This window comes from Asparagus officinalis, chromosome 2, assembly GCF_001876935.1.
Source record: "Asparagus officinalis chromosome 2, Aspof.V1, whole genome shotgun sequence".
In the NCBI taxonomy this organism is placed as follows: Eukaryota; Viridiplantae; Streptophyta; class Magnoliopsida; order Asparagales; family Asparagaceae; genus Asparagus; species Asparagus officinalis.
In genome coordinates this window covers 13,077,165-13,093,153 of record NC_033795.1, presented here as the reverse complement: position 1 = coordinate 13,093,153, position 15,989 = coordinate 13,077,165, and the positions used below count along the sequence as shown (strand labels likewise).

At 38.3% G+C, this 15,989-nt stretch overlaps 1 protein-coding gene across 1 annotated transcript in view; it reads right to left on the bottom strand.

Annotated features, from left to right (window-relative positions):
* Positions 5,691–15,989, bottom strand: part of LOC109830322 — a 14,066-nt gene continuing 3,767 nt past the window's right edge. The window contains exons 6-13 of the mRNA XM_020397562.1: positions 15,327–15,420; positions 14,491–14,588; positions 14,345–14,414; positions 12,659–12,762; positions 12,052–12,168; positions 11,845–11,921; positions 11,717–11,761; positions 5,691–6,406 (exon numbers count right to left, since the gene is read on the bottom strand). Coding sequence (XP_020253151.1) covers positions 5,881–6,406; positions 11,717–11,761; positions 11,845–11,921; positions 12,052–12,168; positions 12,659–12,762; positions 14,345–14,414; positions 14,491–14,588; positions 15,327–15,420 — 1,131 coding nt within the window. The 3' untranslated portion in view covers positions 5,691–5,880. The remainder of the gene's footprint in view (positions 6,407–11,716; positions 11,762–11,844; positions 11,922–12,051; positions 12,169–12,658; positions 12,763–14,344; positions 14,415–14,490; positions 14,589–15,326; positions 15,421–15,989) is intronic.

Here is a 15,989-nt window from a genome sequence, read left to right as displayed (position 1 = left end):
TTTATTTTACTCATTGTATTGTTCTTAAGCTAGATTTCATACTTGAGTTTAGTTGATTTGATCTTATTTACTCATTGTTACACACACACCCACATTGAGCTTATTGTATCTTTCATACATAGTATAGTTGGGTGGTGAGAGATTGTAACTTTGAGTTGTGCTTTCATTGTGTTCTCATCTATTGTAGAGAACAAATTTATGTTTGTTACATTGTGAGTGTTGTAAGGTTTTCGGTGAGCTAGAAACCGAGTGTGTAGTGAGGTTTTCGGTGAGCTAGAAACCGAGTGTGTAGTGTGACGTTGATCGGTGAGCGTTGAAAACCGATACTGTGAGGTGTAAACGTTATTCGGGTGAACGTAGAAAACCCGGTTGATAGTGGATTTCTCCCCGGGAGTGGGGAGCGGAGACGTAGGACGGAAGGTCCGAACTCCGTGATCATATCTTGTGTTTGAGTGTGCTTTGGCGTTTATTTATACTTGTGTTTATAATTCTTGTTGCCATTGTCATTAGCTCATCATTTATATGATCCACTATCTAGTTCATATTGTTTACCCTTGTGTTAGTTTATATATCCTTGCATATATCATATAGTATACCTCTTTGCTAGGATATATCACCTTGTGTATATTGCATATTCTTGCACTTAACTCTCTGTATATCTATCTTGCAAGAATAATTTGTTAATTAATTTTAATTGGTATTTAATCGGATTAGATTAGCATAAGACCCTAATCACCCCCCCTCTAGGGTCTAACAATTGGTATCAGAGCTTGGTGCTCTTTGATTTAAGGTCTAATCGCCTTGAGTTAAAGATCCAAGTTATATTTTTGTGCTAATCTTGTTTTGATTGCATTTGTATCTTGCTTGCATATTTTTACAAATTATGGATATGAATGATGCATCTTGTTTAGGCTATGATTCTAGTGTTGCTCCTAGATTAGACAATTTCCCCTATGCCCAATGGTGTGTTAGATTTAAACTTTTTGTTCAATCTAAAAACTTTGATTTATGGGAAATTATTGTTGATGCTTACATTGTGCTCACTTCGGAGAAATCCAAGTGGAATAAAAATGATCATCGCATGTTTACTATGAACAACATTTTGTTAGAATATTTGTTAAATGCTTTTAACTCATCTATGTCTAACAAGTTTGTTCATGTTGATAGTGCTTACACCTTATGGAAATTAATTGAAGCACATCAAGGGGACTTGGAGGCGATCCAACAAGCCTTGGCGGATCCGGCTTCAAGTTCATGTGGAGCGTCATGCACACGTGCACTAGGCGATAGCCCTAGTGAGGTTTGCGAGTTCGAAACCATAAATGATTTACCTAATGATGAACTTGCTTGTGCTAGTGAAAAATTATTACATACCTTTAACAAGTTGCAAAATAATTTTATTGATTTACAAAGCAAGCACGTTAGTTTAAAATCCGAAGTATTCCGAAAATTCGTCCCAGTCAACCGCGAACTTTCGAAAACTTTGGAGGGGGTTCTGTAGGCTGTCTAAAAATCACAATGGATAGCTGATCCAAACAAGTCCTGACAATAGGAGTTACAATCAGACGACTCCCCAATCACTGCATTCGCAACTCTGCCACCGCTATAAACACGGCCTCATCTCCGAGAAATAAAAGGTTGGACTTAGCTGGTGAGTTGCTGGGTAGAGAGCTGTGGGCAAATATTCGTCCAGAAGACACTATGGATGTTGATTCCCGTCAAGCTCCAACAATGAGAGCTACAATCAAATAGCTTTCACGCCGACGATCGAAAACGGCAAATAGGAGACTTTTCACACGGATCGAGAAGAGTTACAATTCGACGACACTTCCGACAGCTGATGAAAACTCTGTTCAGTGGCCTTGACAACCAACAGTGAGAGTTACAATCTGACGACTCTCATATCCTATAACAGGCAAAGATCAATAAGCAATAGCCTTTGCAATGTTATAACAGACGAGGTTACAAGTCAACAACCTCTCTCAAACGCAGAAATTCACTTCTGCGTTTCTCAAATTCAAAACGCACACAACCTGTGCGTTCCTCCAGCAGACATCTAACTCTGTAGCGCAGAGTTAAAGCACAAAACGCACACATAACGTGCGTTCTTTAACAGACTCAATTATGTGTCCCGAACTCTGGACGCAGAGTTGAACTTCAACGCACCAGCGACCTATGCGTTTCCAATTCCAGAACGCATGCGGCCTGTGCGTCTCAAATCTCTAACAGAGATTTAACTCTGCGTCTCAAGCCTTGGACGCAGAGTTAAAGCCCAGAACGCCAGCTGAGGCGTTTTGACTTGTTCAAACGCAAACCGAACGGCCTCAAAACCGTTATCCCACGTTCTGAGGGATCTTCGCCCACTTAGGAGCGGATTTAGGGGTTGGTTACACCCCTAATCCCCCTATAAATAACCGACTTACTCAACTGAGTAAGGGGTTGATCGGTTTCTAGCAGAAAAACCGCATAGGGTTGAGGTGAGCTGGTATCAAAACCACTTAGGGTCAACAAATCTCAGCAGTTCAACAACACGAAGGAGGAGATCTTTTGAAGATCAAGGAACTGATCAACGATCAGTTAATAAAATCACAAAGGATCCTTTCATCAAGGGCATCATCAACTTGGCAATTAACCGAATCTTCGGTTCCAACAACTCTTTTACAGAGTTCCAACTCACTCTGAGTTTTGAAACTCATTTAAGAGTTCGTGATTAAGCTTGCAACCCAACTTAATCACATTAAACCAGACATTCGGTTTTCAACAACTCTTATCAGAGTTTTCAACTCGTTCTGAGTTCTTTACACTCGTTAAGAGTTCTAAACCGAAGTCATCAAGCAATTCAATCGGTTTCGTGAGATAGAACGGTCGGATCGTCAACGGAGAGCAAGTTCGACGCTATCAATCGAAGGAGGCATTCCATCGCTACCTTGAAGAACCCAGTTTTAAACAAAGGGGAGAATCAAATTCATTCTCCTCGCTTTTGTAATCGGAATCCAAATTGTAATTGATTTTGAGAGAAATACAAGTCAAATTTTTCTTTCATTGTCTTTTTACTACAAATTTCCAACAAACACCCAATATCTGCAAATATCAAACTACCACTCTCCCTAATGTGTCAAACCTTTGTGAAGCTGAACTTTGGGTTTGGGTTTCTTTTCTAGCTGTTGGAAAAGAAGAAATTAAACAGATTTGAGTTTTTGTTAAGCAGGTACTGGATTTAAAACCATTAAGAAATGAGTTTGGGAACATAATAGAGTGCTAAAACGGCCATTTTGACTCTGACCATTAGATTTGATGGAATATTCTCCTTAAATCTAACGTGTATTAACTACAAGGACTATTTTGTAAAAACCTTTAAGATTTGAGGGGAGTGATATGCAATCTCCAAAATTTGAAGGACTAATATGCAATTATTGAAGGTTTAAGGGGAAAATATCTAAAAACCCTATAAAGATTATATTCCAAACGATTGAAATCCGAAAAAGATCCAGACAAGCATCTCAAGGTCAAGTGTTTTTTTTTAAATCCTTCCCTTTAATCTTTTGCTGATGGAGAAAGAATCCCTGGATCCTAGCACCTTGAAGTGGCTCAGCATAAAGTTGATGCCTGCGGGATGCATAATGTCATAATGATGCTATGAATTATTTTTTTAGCACTGATTACAAAACTGTACTTAGTTGCTAGTATTGTCATGTTAAAATTTCACCAAGGCTAAAAGTTTAACCACATATGAGGATAAACTTTCACCAAGTGACGGGGTAGGGGTAGGATAAAAAAGGGGGAAAACTTAGTCTTGAATCATTTAACTATGTGTAATTATACATAACCCCAAAAAGTTTCAAAACTTACCAAAAAGCACCAGAAATAAAAAATTATAAATATCCTCTTATAAAATAAAAAATTACAAACAAACCCTAATAATCTCAAAACTATAAAAAACCCTCAAATTTTTCAAAAAATGTAAAAACATCCTAAAAATTTAAAACATACAAATAACATTGAAAATTTCAAACCTTACAAGAGAGCCCCGAAAATTTTTAAATTTACAAAAAAACACCTTGAAATTTTAAAAATTATAAAAACACAGTCAAAACCAAATTAAAAAAAAACTGAAATTTTCATATCTAAAAGGTTATAATGAAATCGGGGGAAAACAAACTGCAGCAAAAGTTTTAGAATTTTTAGAAAACACCCTAAAACTTTAAAAACTTATAAAAAACACATAAAACTATATATTTACAAAAAATGAAAATTTTAAATATTAAACAATAAACTGAAAATTAAGACTTACAAAAATAGCCCCCTCATAAGTTTTAAATTTGTCAAAACGCACCTAAAATATTTAAAACTTATAGAGAAAGTTTGAAAATTTGAAACCTAAAACAAAACACTGAAAATCTATGAACTGCAAATAGCCCCTAAATTTTTAAAATTTGTAGAAAATACCCTAAACTTCCAAAGTTGCAATAAACACCCTCAAAAATTCAAAATTCATAAAACAAATTGGTGAATATTTCAAATCTAAAAATAGTACATTGAAAATCTTAGAATTATAAAAATAGCCCCTAAAAATTTTGGGATTTGCATGAAAACCCCAAGACTTTAAAAACTTATAAAAGACACCCTCAAAAATCTCAAAAATTGCAAAAAGAGCCTAGAAAGATCAAACCAAGAACAATACACTGAAAATCTAAGAATTACAACTATCCACCTTAAAATTTTATTTGCAAAAACACCCTAAAACTTCTAAAAATTGCAAAAAAAAACCACTAATGTAAAATTTTCTAGAAACTCCTTCAAAATTTGTAACCTACAAACAGTAAATTGAAAATCTAGGATTACAAATAGCCCCTTGGAAATTTAGGAATTTGGAAAAAAAAAACCCTAAAACTTTCAAAAATTGCAAAGAACCCTAAAATTTTGGCATTTACAAGAAGCAACCTGAAAAGAAAAAAATATATAGAGAGGTGTTTTCTTTTAAATTCAATTCTTGAGGTAGTTTTAAGCAATTTTTAAATCTTTTAGGGTATTTTTTGCAAGGTCAAAATTTTTTGAGGGCTATTTGTAATCTTAGTTTTCAATTTACTATAGGTATGTTTGAAGATTTTACTGTAAGTTTTAAATTTTTATTGTAACTTTTAAAAGTTTTAGGGTTTTTTGCAAATTTAAATTTAACTAGGGATCTATTTGTAATTCTTAGATTTTCTGTGTATTGTGCTTGTTTTGAAAATTTTAGGCTTTTTTTGTAAATTTCGAATTTTCATGTCTTTTCTGTCATTTTTGAATGTTTCAAGGTGTTTTCCACAAATCTCAAAATTTTTAGGGGCTATTCATAAGGTTTGAAATTTCAATGTTATCTGTATGTTATGAATTATGAGGGTGTTTTTGTAAATTTTTTAAATATTTTGGGTTGAGAGTGGACGATTCCGTTTGAGGTTAAGTTTTATCCTTATTGAAAATTTATACCAAACATAGCAATGTTTCACCCATTAATTTTTCTAAGGTAATAATTATCATATTAAAGTTTAACCCTGATTTCTTTTAACCTTATACCGAGCCCTAGTAGTATTCAGACTCCAATTTTTAGTTTAAAATGAAGAAGTCCAGGGGCAAAAGTAAATTATTAACATAGTTCTGCACACCACATCCATAAATAAAAAGACAGTTCAAGCACAAGACGAGCTCGGTTGATAAACAATGCTTACCTAATTCCTCCCATTCCGTTAACCATATGCATAAATAGACAACAACTATTCACATATGATACAATATACCCAAACAATTACCTTCCACATCGTTACATACAAATAATAACAGCGGCAAAAAAAAAATCTCTCCTACCACTCAATCCTTATCATACACAAAGATTCAACATAGAATTCAAAGATTCCTCAAAGTATCAACTCTATCAATAACATCCAAACCTTTAATCCTATCAATGTCAAAATCAACAAAGGGGACCGCAGCTGGCCTCCTCGTCGAGGGCAAATCCTTCACCATGGTCTCAGTCAATGGCGAATGACTGCTGCTCTTGCTCAGCTTGATCTCCTTGCTCGCACGTGCGTTGCCCGTGGCAAACTCCTGGCTCTTGCTTATCCCTGGGGTGTGCTTCCAGTTGCTGACATCTCTCAGCATTTCTTGGTCTTCTTTCGAGAGCATTGGCAGTTGAGTTCTTGATTTGTTTGTAGTGGAAGAGATGGTTGAGTTTTTCTCTGTGGGAGATCGGATTGGGGACTTTATAGGAGATCTCATGCCTCCATTGCTGGTTCTAGATTGACTAATGAGATGGTGAAGCCATATAACTAAGTCAAGTATGTAAGTCTCGGTCTTTTCCTTGTCGGCGTGGTATAAAGTTTCTAGACGAATCAAATCAGTGGGTCCGCCTGGACTTTGGGTTAAGTCGACCCTGAAAACAGAGAAAGACCACAATATAAGATAAGTTGCCAACAGAAAGAAGAAAAAAAGGTTGCATCAGTATATTCACTGTAATAGAATTATCATACTGCGTTCCCCATTTATCAGTGTTTGAGTCCATATCCAATAGACTGGTCGGATTTTATGGATCTCATTGTGTGCTATAAAGATTTGCTCTCAATGGAACCTGTGCATGTCTAAACTTTATCAGGGTATAAAATTATAACCCTAAACCTTTACCACATCTGCGGAGTTCTGGTGCAGCAGAAGGAACTTTAAGATAGTACGAGAAACCGAGTTCAAATCTCACAGGCCATTTCAAGTAAATTTAAATATTAACATTGTGTGGGTCCAGATTTCATCCATGTAAACGGCCATCAATCTGCAGAGGCATGTTAGTATAAACTTATATAACCCAAATCTCGCTGCAACTCTGGAGTTTTAGACTTTTGGTGCATTAGGAGGAACTTTTAAGATGGTACTGGTTGCAGATTTATATAAAAAGATATTATGAGTCCAGGTTTTAGCCTATGAAAAGGGCGCTCAACATGTGGGAGTAAGTCCGAGAATAATATTATCACCTTCATTACCTCCCGCAACTTCAGAGTTTGGTGAGTGAATAGGAACTTCAAGATAAGCAAACAATTTTGCCTCAAACATGTTGCTTCTTTTAAGGTGGTACAAGACACGGGCTTGGACTCTCATTATAGCAAGTCGAAAAGTTAAACTATTTGAAGGATATACACAGACAGCTACTGAATACACCAAACAGGAAATTAAGACTGGTGTACATCACATGAGTTACAGAGAGTGAGAAGAAAGAAGTAGGAACATTGACAATGCAGTTACTGAGGAAAATAATCATTCTCGGGACTAAGCAGTTTGTGAAACCGTGTGGGGTCCACCTTCACGTGTAGTGATAGGCCAGCATTCTCTTCCGTGTGAAGAGATAAAAGGGGATAGCTTTTTGGTTTTGTTCAGCGGACAAACTCAAGGCCCACCCGGTACATAACTCCCTATAAATAGTCCCCTAGTTTCCCCCCTAGGTTTTCGTGCAAGTGGAAGGGTTCTTTTGGCGGCAGCAAAAGAAAATTGCAGGGAGCAGCAAGGACGTGTGCGAAGGCCAGGGAAAAAGCGGCGTGCAAACCGAAGGCTTGGAGGCGCGTGCAAGGTACGGAAGCAGGGGCTTGGGGAAAAGCAGCGGCTGAGTTCTCTTTTGGAGCAATACAGTATCTCCCCCCTCCTTGCCCCGTGGACGTAGGCAGTTTGCCGAACCACGTAAAATTGGTTGTTTGAGTTTGTGGCCATTGTAATAGTTTTTAGGATCCCTCGACGCGCAGTCCTAGAGCTGACGAGAGGAAGAGCTAATATCCCACTTTGATGGGATATTAGGCTTTCAGATTCTTGTTCCCTTTGAGAAACAAGAATTCTTATCGATCTTTCTCTCTTATTGTGCACCAGAAACTCTGCCGAAATTTCCGCTGCGCACAACAAGTGGTATCAGAGCCCAGATTCCAGATCTAGGGAGGGTTTGGAGGAGTAGATCAATTTGGAGGCCCGTTTAGGACTTCGTTGGTGATAAAGGTGGGATCTTTCGGTAAAGACTCTATCTTTCAGCTTTGGATCTATTCTTTGTTCGTTGATGCGTAAGATGTCGGGGAAAGAAGGTGCTTCGGGAGTCGAGGGTGGTTCTTCTGGCGTGAAGACTATTCAGAGTTTGAATATCCACTCTATGAAGATAGATGTGGAGAAATTTAATGGCACAAACAATTTTGGATTATGGAGATGCGAGGTTTTGGATGCGCTGAACGCGCAGAATTTGGAGGATACCTTGGAGTTAGATGGCAAGCCAGATGAGATTGAAGAGAAGGTTTGGAAAAAGATGAATCGAACGGCGTGTGGTGTGATTAGGTCTTGTTTGACTCAAGATCTAAAATATGATGTGATGAATGAGACTTCTGCGAAGAAGATTTGGGAGATTCTCGAAAGCAAGTATTTGACCAAGAGTGTGGAAAATCGCTTGCATTTGAAGAGGAGGCTTTATCGTTTCCAGTTGAAGAAGGGAACCTCCATTAGAGATCACATGAACCACTACACAAAGCTTCTTGCGGATTTGGCGAATGTGGATGTCAAGATTGAAGATGAGGACAAGGCGTTGCTGTTGTTGAGTTCCTTGCCCGACGAGGAATATGAGACCTTCGTTCTTACTCTGATTAATGGGAAGGCATCACTTTCGTATAGTGAGGTCACCGCTGCACTTGTGAATTATCAGCTTCGAAAGAAGGATAAGGAGGCTTCAGTTGAGCCGGTAGCGGAGGCGTTGGTCGCAAGAGGGAAGGGTCCAAACCGAAAGAATTGGAAGTCACAGTCTAGAATTGGAAAAGATCAGTGTGCTTGGTGCAAGGAGACTGGTCATTGGAAGAAAGACTGCCCAAAGCTCGACGAATGGATGAAGAATAAGCAGAAGGGAAAAGGGAAGCAACCATCATCAGAAGCAAACATCGTATCGGATGGTAATAATTCTGACTCTTCTATTTATTCGCTTTCTATCAGTCCTACAGATAGCTATTCGGAGGAATCTGAATGGATGTTGGATAGTGGTGCGACCTATCATGTGTGCCCTAGAAGGGAATGGTTCTCCAGTTTTGAGAAGCTGGTGGATAGTGGTGTGGTGTACATGGCTGATAACCGTGCATGCCAGATCCTTGGGATAGGAAGAATTCGCATAAAGATGTTTGACGGGACTGTTAGAGAGTTAAACGATGTGAGATATGTTCCTTCTTTGAGGAAGAACTTGATCTCGATTGGAGCTTTGGTTGGAGAGGGTCTGAAGGTTCGTGTTGAGGACATGGTTCTCGAGATTGCGAGAGACTCTCGTATTTTGATGAAGGGCGTCAGGAGAAATAACCTGTATTACTTGACTGGAGGTATAGTGGCAGGTGGAGAGCTGACGACTTCTGTTGATTCGACTAGACTGCGGCATTTGGGGCTTGGCCATTCCAGTATTGATTCCTCGCATAGATTGAAAGAGGGTGCAAAGACCTGCAGTTTGAAGTCCAGTGAACATGTTGATGTGAGCAAGAAGACCGAGGTGAAGTGTGGCACCTCTATTCACCGTGCTAAGGGTCGTTCTGGAGGAGTTCACGTGGATGTTTGGGGGCCTTCCAAGGGGACATCATTGGGAGGTAATAGGCGTTTGGTTTCCTTTGTTGGTGGCTGTTCTAGGCGTGTTTGGGTTGCAACCAAATCCCCTTTGGAGAAAGTCCTAGTAGTTTCCAACAGATTGAAGAAGTGTGTAATAGACAGAAAGGTGAAGGTACTCCATTCTGGTGGGAGGTACAAGATGGACCTATTTCTGTATTAGAGCCGAGCTCACGGTATTTCGAGACACTTCGTTGGAAAGAAAATCTTGGGGCAACTAGATAGGGTGACAAATTTGGAAGACCGTGCCTTGCTGGAGGAGGATCAGTGTTTGTGGTCGAGCAATGGTTTGGCAGAAGAGTTCTGGACAGAGGCTTCGAGCATTTTGGGTATCATCCTATTAAAGAGTTGTCCAACTGCTGTGATTGAGGTAAAAACTCCATTGATAGATAGGTCTGATTGTGTCGACTTTGGTGAGGCTTTCGATGAAGGAAGCAATGACTCTCAGCAGGTAGAGTTTTGGGGAACAGACCTTAGAGGAATGCGACAGCGGAATGAGAGTGATGCTGCTAACCACATTGGGTAAAAGATTACTCCAGATCGATACTGCAATTATTTGGGAATTCCAGCTGATTGACATAACGGCTTGGAGATCATTTGGATTCGATGGCAGATGAATAGAGTTGTTTTTGATTGCGATTCGGCAGCTGATAGATGTACTTGGATATGTCATTGGTTCACTCAGGTGGAGGTGTTGAGCCATTGGAGTGCTTCAGTGCCGCAGAGTTGATGATATTGGAGAACGGGTTGCGAACTCTTCTAGTGGGATTGAGGGCCTTTAGAGCCATCTGGTGAACTACGTTCGGCTTATATGTCCTTGGCAAAGCGATACGTAGTGGCAGTCTTAATGAATCAGCCGGGTTTGGATATTGATGGGTGAGATCCGATTTGGTGAGTTGGATACCGGGACATTTGAGAGTGTTCGCATTCTTATTTGGGTTCTCGACTTGTTATGGATTGAGTCCGTTGTCGTGAATTGTTTCACTTCGTACTGGATACAACAAGTAAGATATTTGGTTTGGTCGGTGTCGGCTCAGTTTTGGGAAAACTTCACCGAGGTGGAGAATTGTGAAACCGTGTGGGGTCCACCTTCACGTGTAGTGATAGGCCAGCATTCTCTTCCGTGTGAAGAGATAAAAGGGGATAGCTTTTTGGTTTTGTTCAGCGGACAAACTCAAGGCCCACCCGGTACATAACTCCCTATAAATAGTCCCCTAGTTTCCCCCCTAGGTTTTCGTGCAAGTGGAAGGGTTCTTTTGGCGGCAGCAAAAGAAAATTGCAGGGAGCAGCAAGGACGTGTGCGAAGGCCAGGGAAAAAGCGGCGTGCAAACCGAAGGCTTGGAGGCGCGTGCAAGGTACGGAAGCAGGGGCTTTGGGAAAAGCAGCGGCTGAGTTCTCTTTTGGAGCAATACAGTGCGGAGGCAGAGGAGGCTTTAAGAGAAAAAGTCTTTTGTACGGCTTTTGAGAGGTTTTCTTTTGGGTATCCCTTTTGTTAGAGATTTGAGAGTTAATTGAGGGTTTAAATTGTGAGAGTTGTAAACCCTAGTTGTATTCTTTCCCTCTAATAGTAGATCTCCCCCTTCTTGCCCCGTGGACGTAGGCAGTTTGCCGAACCACGTAAAAATTGGTTGTTTGAGTTTGTGGCCATTGTAATAGTTTTAGGATCCCTCGACAGGTCAGTCCTAGAACTGATGAGAGGAAGAGCCGATATCTCACTTGGTTGAGATATCCGCTTCAGATTCTTGTCTCCTTGGTGAGACGGGAATTCTTATATCGATCTTTCTCTCTTATTGTGCACCAGAAACTCTGCCGAAATTTCCGCTGCGCACAACACAGTTAACTTTCTTAAAATAATAAAAACGTATTAAGTATATAAATGAAGAGAATAATGTGTATATCCTTGTCATATGAGGGGATTCTCTCATATGAGAATGATGTGGTTCAATCTCAACCAAGTGCGTAAAGGGGAGAAATAAACCTTCATAACCACACTTGGTTGAGACTGAGTCCCATCATTGTATATGATGGAATCATTAACCTCATAAATGAATGACCATTTTCTTCTAGAGGAAAACAGCGAAAAAAGGAAATAGCAACTGACCCTGTGTTTGCCCATTCTCCAACCCAACCAAAGCCATGATGTGCCCTGACCAAAAAAAACAATAATTAGAACATAGAAATTAAAACCTTTAACTTGATGAGATGCTTCAATTAGTGTAGATGAGTTACTTGGTAGTGTTATTAGCAATTGGAACTAGCCATTGCAGTGTTTTCTCCATTTCAGCTTTGATTTGAGGGACAGTGAGCTACATGAGCACAAAGAGTAAAGAAAAGTTCAAAGTAAGCTAAGAATGCTAAGTAGATGAAGGCAGTCTCATCAGATTAGTCCTCATCTTGAATATCAAGTGAAATAAAATAGCGTACAAATCCGTGTACCTCTTCCTTAACCTGGAATGATTGCAATCTGGAGCGCAAGGCAGATTTTACTCTTGTGGGCAACCCTTGATACAATGAGTCCCTCGTATTCGAAGGCACAGAGCTTGAACGAGTTACCTAAATGTAGTGACAAAAAGTTTTATGGTACACCTAGAAGGAAATCTTAATAATAAAAAATTCGCTAAGGCATAAAGAGAGATGCTCAAACGATAGGAGAATGAAAAATTATATTTAAGTAAGGAATTATAGCAGCAGTCCAATTGTAGAACAGTGGCAAGATTCTTGAGGTGGTGCATCAACCAAATCAATACCTTACAAAATACTAAAACTTCACACTTCTGCTCGAAGTCTAAGATAGCAAAACGATTCAACCACACTTTTAAGATAATACATACGGACTATAATACCATAAGAATATCTAAAGAAAATGATGGCCTCAGTAGCTTCCATGTTGCGGAAAACTACGAGTTCTTAATTTTGAAAATCTGAATACTAGAAGGTTTCCAATGCCACAAATTTTAAGAAAGTATCATAAGACAAAGACTTAGCAAAAGAAATTAAGAACCAAGAAAAAAATATGAAATGGAAGAACAAGAGAGGAACTTACAAGAGTATCAATTTGACTGATTATATTTGCATAGTGCAATGCGAGGCCACTGGAACCTAATCTTTGGTGCACGTTGACGGATTTCCTCACAGGTTGATCTCCATCTACAATTTACTCCAAATGAGTCACCAAATAAAGAAAGTGAATTATATGATAAATGGTCAAAGAGGAAAAGAAAATGAATACTGTGAAACAACTTATTTCAGTCTGATTCAACTTGTCAAATCATCATCATAACTGTCAAACAAATGATTTCGTTCAAGCCTTGCAATTTAAAAAATCCAATTTTTACACTAAAAGTATCAGCAATGCAGGTTAAGGTGCTCTGTTTCACTCTATGACTTGTGTATTTCCCTATGGCAAATATATCAACTTTTGCCTCCTCGACTCTTTCATGTTGCCCCTTAACACGAGAGCTTAAATTACACAATACTAATTGGTTTTCTAGGAATTATGGCTTTTTGTTGCCAATTAGGGATATGGCAGAAATTTAAAGGACTGAAGTGATGGAGCTACTAAACATATTTTATGGACCCCTCCACTTCATAGTCTCCAAATTTTAATTGGAAAATATTTGATGGTGACAATATGAAAATTTTCCAACTTCACAGAAATTGTCAAAAAACTCACATATTCGCGACTGTTCCAATCCTTAAGATAAAGTCTAATGCATCAGCTAGTTCTGAACATCTGGTTGCCTCAGCTCAAAGTTGCAAATGCTAGTGCAACATTACTTCATTTACCTTGAATAGGGTCGAAAAACACAGATTGGGGAATAGTCTCTATTTGGAGATTTGCTTATATTACGGCTGAGGAAAGAAAGCAAGTTACTACAGCAGATCTTAAATATTTCTCTATTGTCAAGAATAACCCAACTACCCAAGTCTAGAGAAATTTGAAAGCTCTCAGATCTTAAATATTTCTCTATTGTCAAGAATAACCCAACTACCCAAGTCTAGAGAAATTTGAAAGCTCCTTGATCAGATGAGCTATTGTCAAGAATAACCCAACTACCCAAGTCTAGAGAAATTTGAAAGCTCCTTGATCAGATGAGCTTATGGCAATCTCCTCTCTGGCTTATTATTATGTCAGCCTGGAGAAGTGCATAACCATATAAAGAATTTGTCTCAGGCTTGAACCCATCATAAATGAAAATGATACACGAAACACCTTCCTTAGGTTATGCCTCAATAAATACTACCAAAAAAATTCTTTGAAAATTTTGACATATAGTAAACTGCAGCAACCTACCCAGTATTTGTTCAATCCCACTAAAATGTACCCAGCGTTTCTACCAAGCTAGAAAATCTTTGCCTTCGAGTACCTACCACACTTTATTATTGGCTTGGCATGTGGTTGTGGCAAAGAAAGATGGTTCTCCTAAAGTCAAATTTCCTTGCTATCACCATAATCTTAGATGTCGGTTTTGCTCCCTTAAAACCAGGTTAGCCATGTGCCAACTGTACATTAACTAGCTACCCCACAAATAATGTATATATGAAATGAAGAAGGTTTGTAAATGCAATTAGAGATCATTTTCTAAGCCTCAATTTTTTTAAGACAATGGCACTTGCATTAAGTGAAATTTGAAAATGACACTGCATGCTCACCAAAGAAAGGTCAAAGAGTTACAAAGAGCAATTTATCATGTTCAAAAGAAGAAGAAAAAATTTCTGTAAGACATACCAGCAGTTCCAAAGGCATCATGAATCTCCAAGTGTAAGAAGTGGACAATATCTACAAGCTTCTCTATGACCTGTGAATACACTGGAAAAAAGTTAGGACTTCAGAGAACGAGACAATTTGACATTTAACTAGGTACCAAGACTCACCTCCTCTAAACTCTTTGCCCACAGAGATTTTTTCTTTAAGCTCTTTACATGTTTCCTTTGGCTCTTCAACTCTTGCCTTAGAATTTGAAGATTATCACCTATAATGAAGGGAGAAATATATTGTTGACGAAAATTAAAATCAACAAATTTCTCAATTCAATAAACTTCATGTACAAACAAAAATATATCTTAAATACATTGATACAGGCACTACTCAATTTGTTTTGAATTCCAGGAAACAATATTCTAAAAAAAAGATGATACTAATAATTAAAGATTGAGGCAACACTGTAGCAGTAACAAATTTAGTAAAACAAGGTAATAGTATACGATTACTCTGTTACACCTGAAAAAGAAAATCTTAATAAAAGCATCAAGCAACTAAAAAACAGTGCTTTCCTTCAACCCAAGTTGGATTAGTTATGCACCTTTATTTATTTTTCCAGTACCTTTATGACAATGATTTTTTTCCCACCTTGAGCTTGTCAAAGGTGCTTATGTGGCCAATACTGTTTTGATGGATTGTTTTGTCTTATTATAACATAAATTGTGAAAGTTTCTTCATAGCACAATTGTGGAAACAATGTACATGCAGGAAACAGAGCAGGTGAGCTGTTGTACTGTCATAGATATTATATGAGATCATATTGTCATCATTATTATACTTGAATTCAAAGAATTTAAATGAATGTACAATCACAAAAGGCTAATTACTTGAATGGTAAAAAGCAACTAGTGTTCTCTTAAATTGAGGTAGTATCATGCAATCAAAGGCTGACCGAGGCATATGAAACAATGGATAACCTTCAGAGAAATGAAATAAAACAGATACACACCTCTTTGTACGGCATTTGAATTCTCTTCTTCCTGAAGCTTCCTTTTATAATCTTGTTCAAATCTGTCCAAAGCATTCAACTCGTGATACAGCTCCTAAGAGTAAAAGATACACGAGTTAATATTAAATATTTTCCTAATTAAAAGCTTCCAAGAAACAAAAGAGGCCTCAAATATGTCCAGTTAAAATTTCTTCTATAATCATTGAGATGATTAAGCTATATTGTTTTGCTCTAGCACTGATGCAATGGAATTGTAAGGTAACAGTATGGCAGTGCCAAAAAGAACTACTTCAGACTTGAAATATATAACGCGTTGATGCTAGAGTGCCAAAACTACTTCAGACTTGAAATATATAACACATTGATGCTAGATTTCTATCGCCTAAAGCTCCTTATTGTAGCAATTATGCTATGGTGATGGTTCTCTTAGGACTCCCCATGCACTTTAACTCAAGTAAGCTGTAGTCCTTTAACCATGCAGCCTTTGTTGTATCTATTAGAGGCACAACATCAAAATGTACGTGAAGAATGTTCATGGTATTAAAGAGACGAAGTTCTTAATATCAAAGTTCTTATGTTCAAAGAAAAGCAGATGCCTTCCTTAACTAGACTCTGAGAACTGAGAAGGATTAGTTATGGTCTTGGTGCATGAGAAATATATGG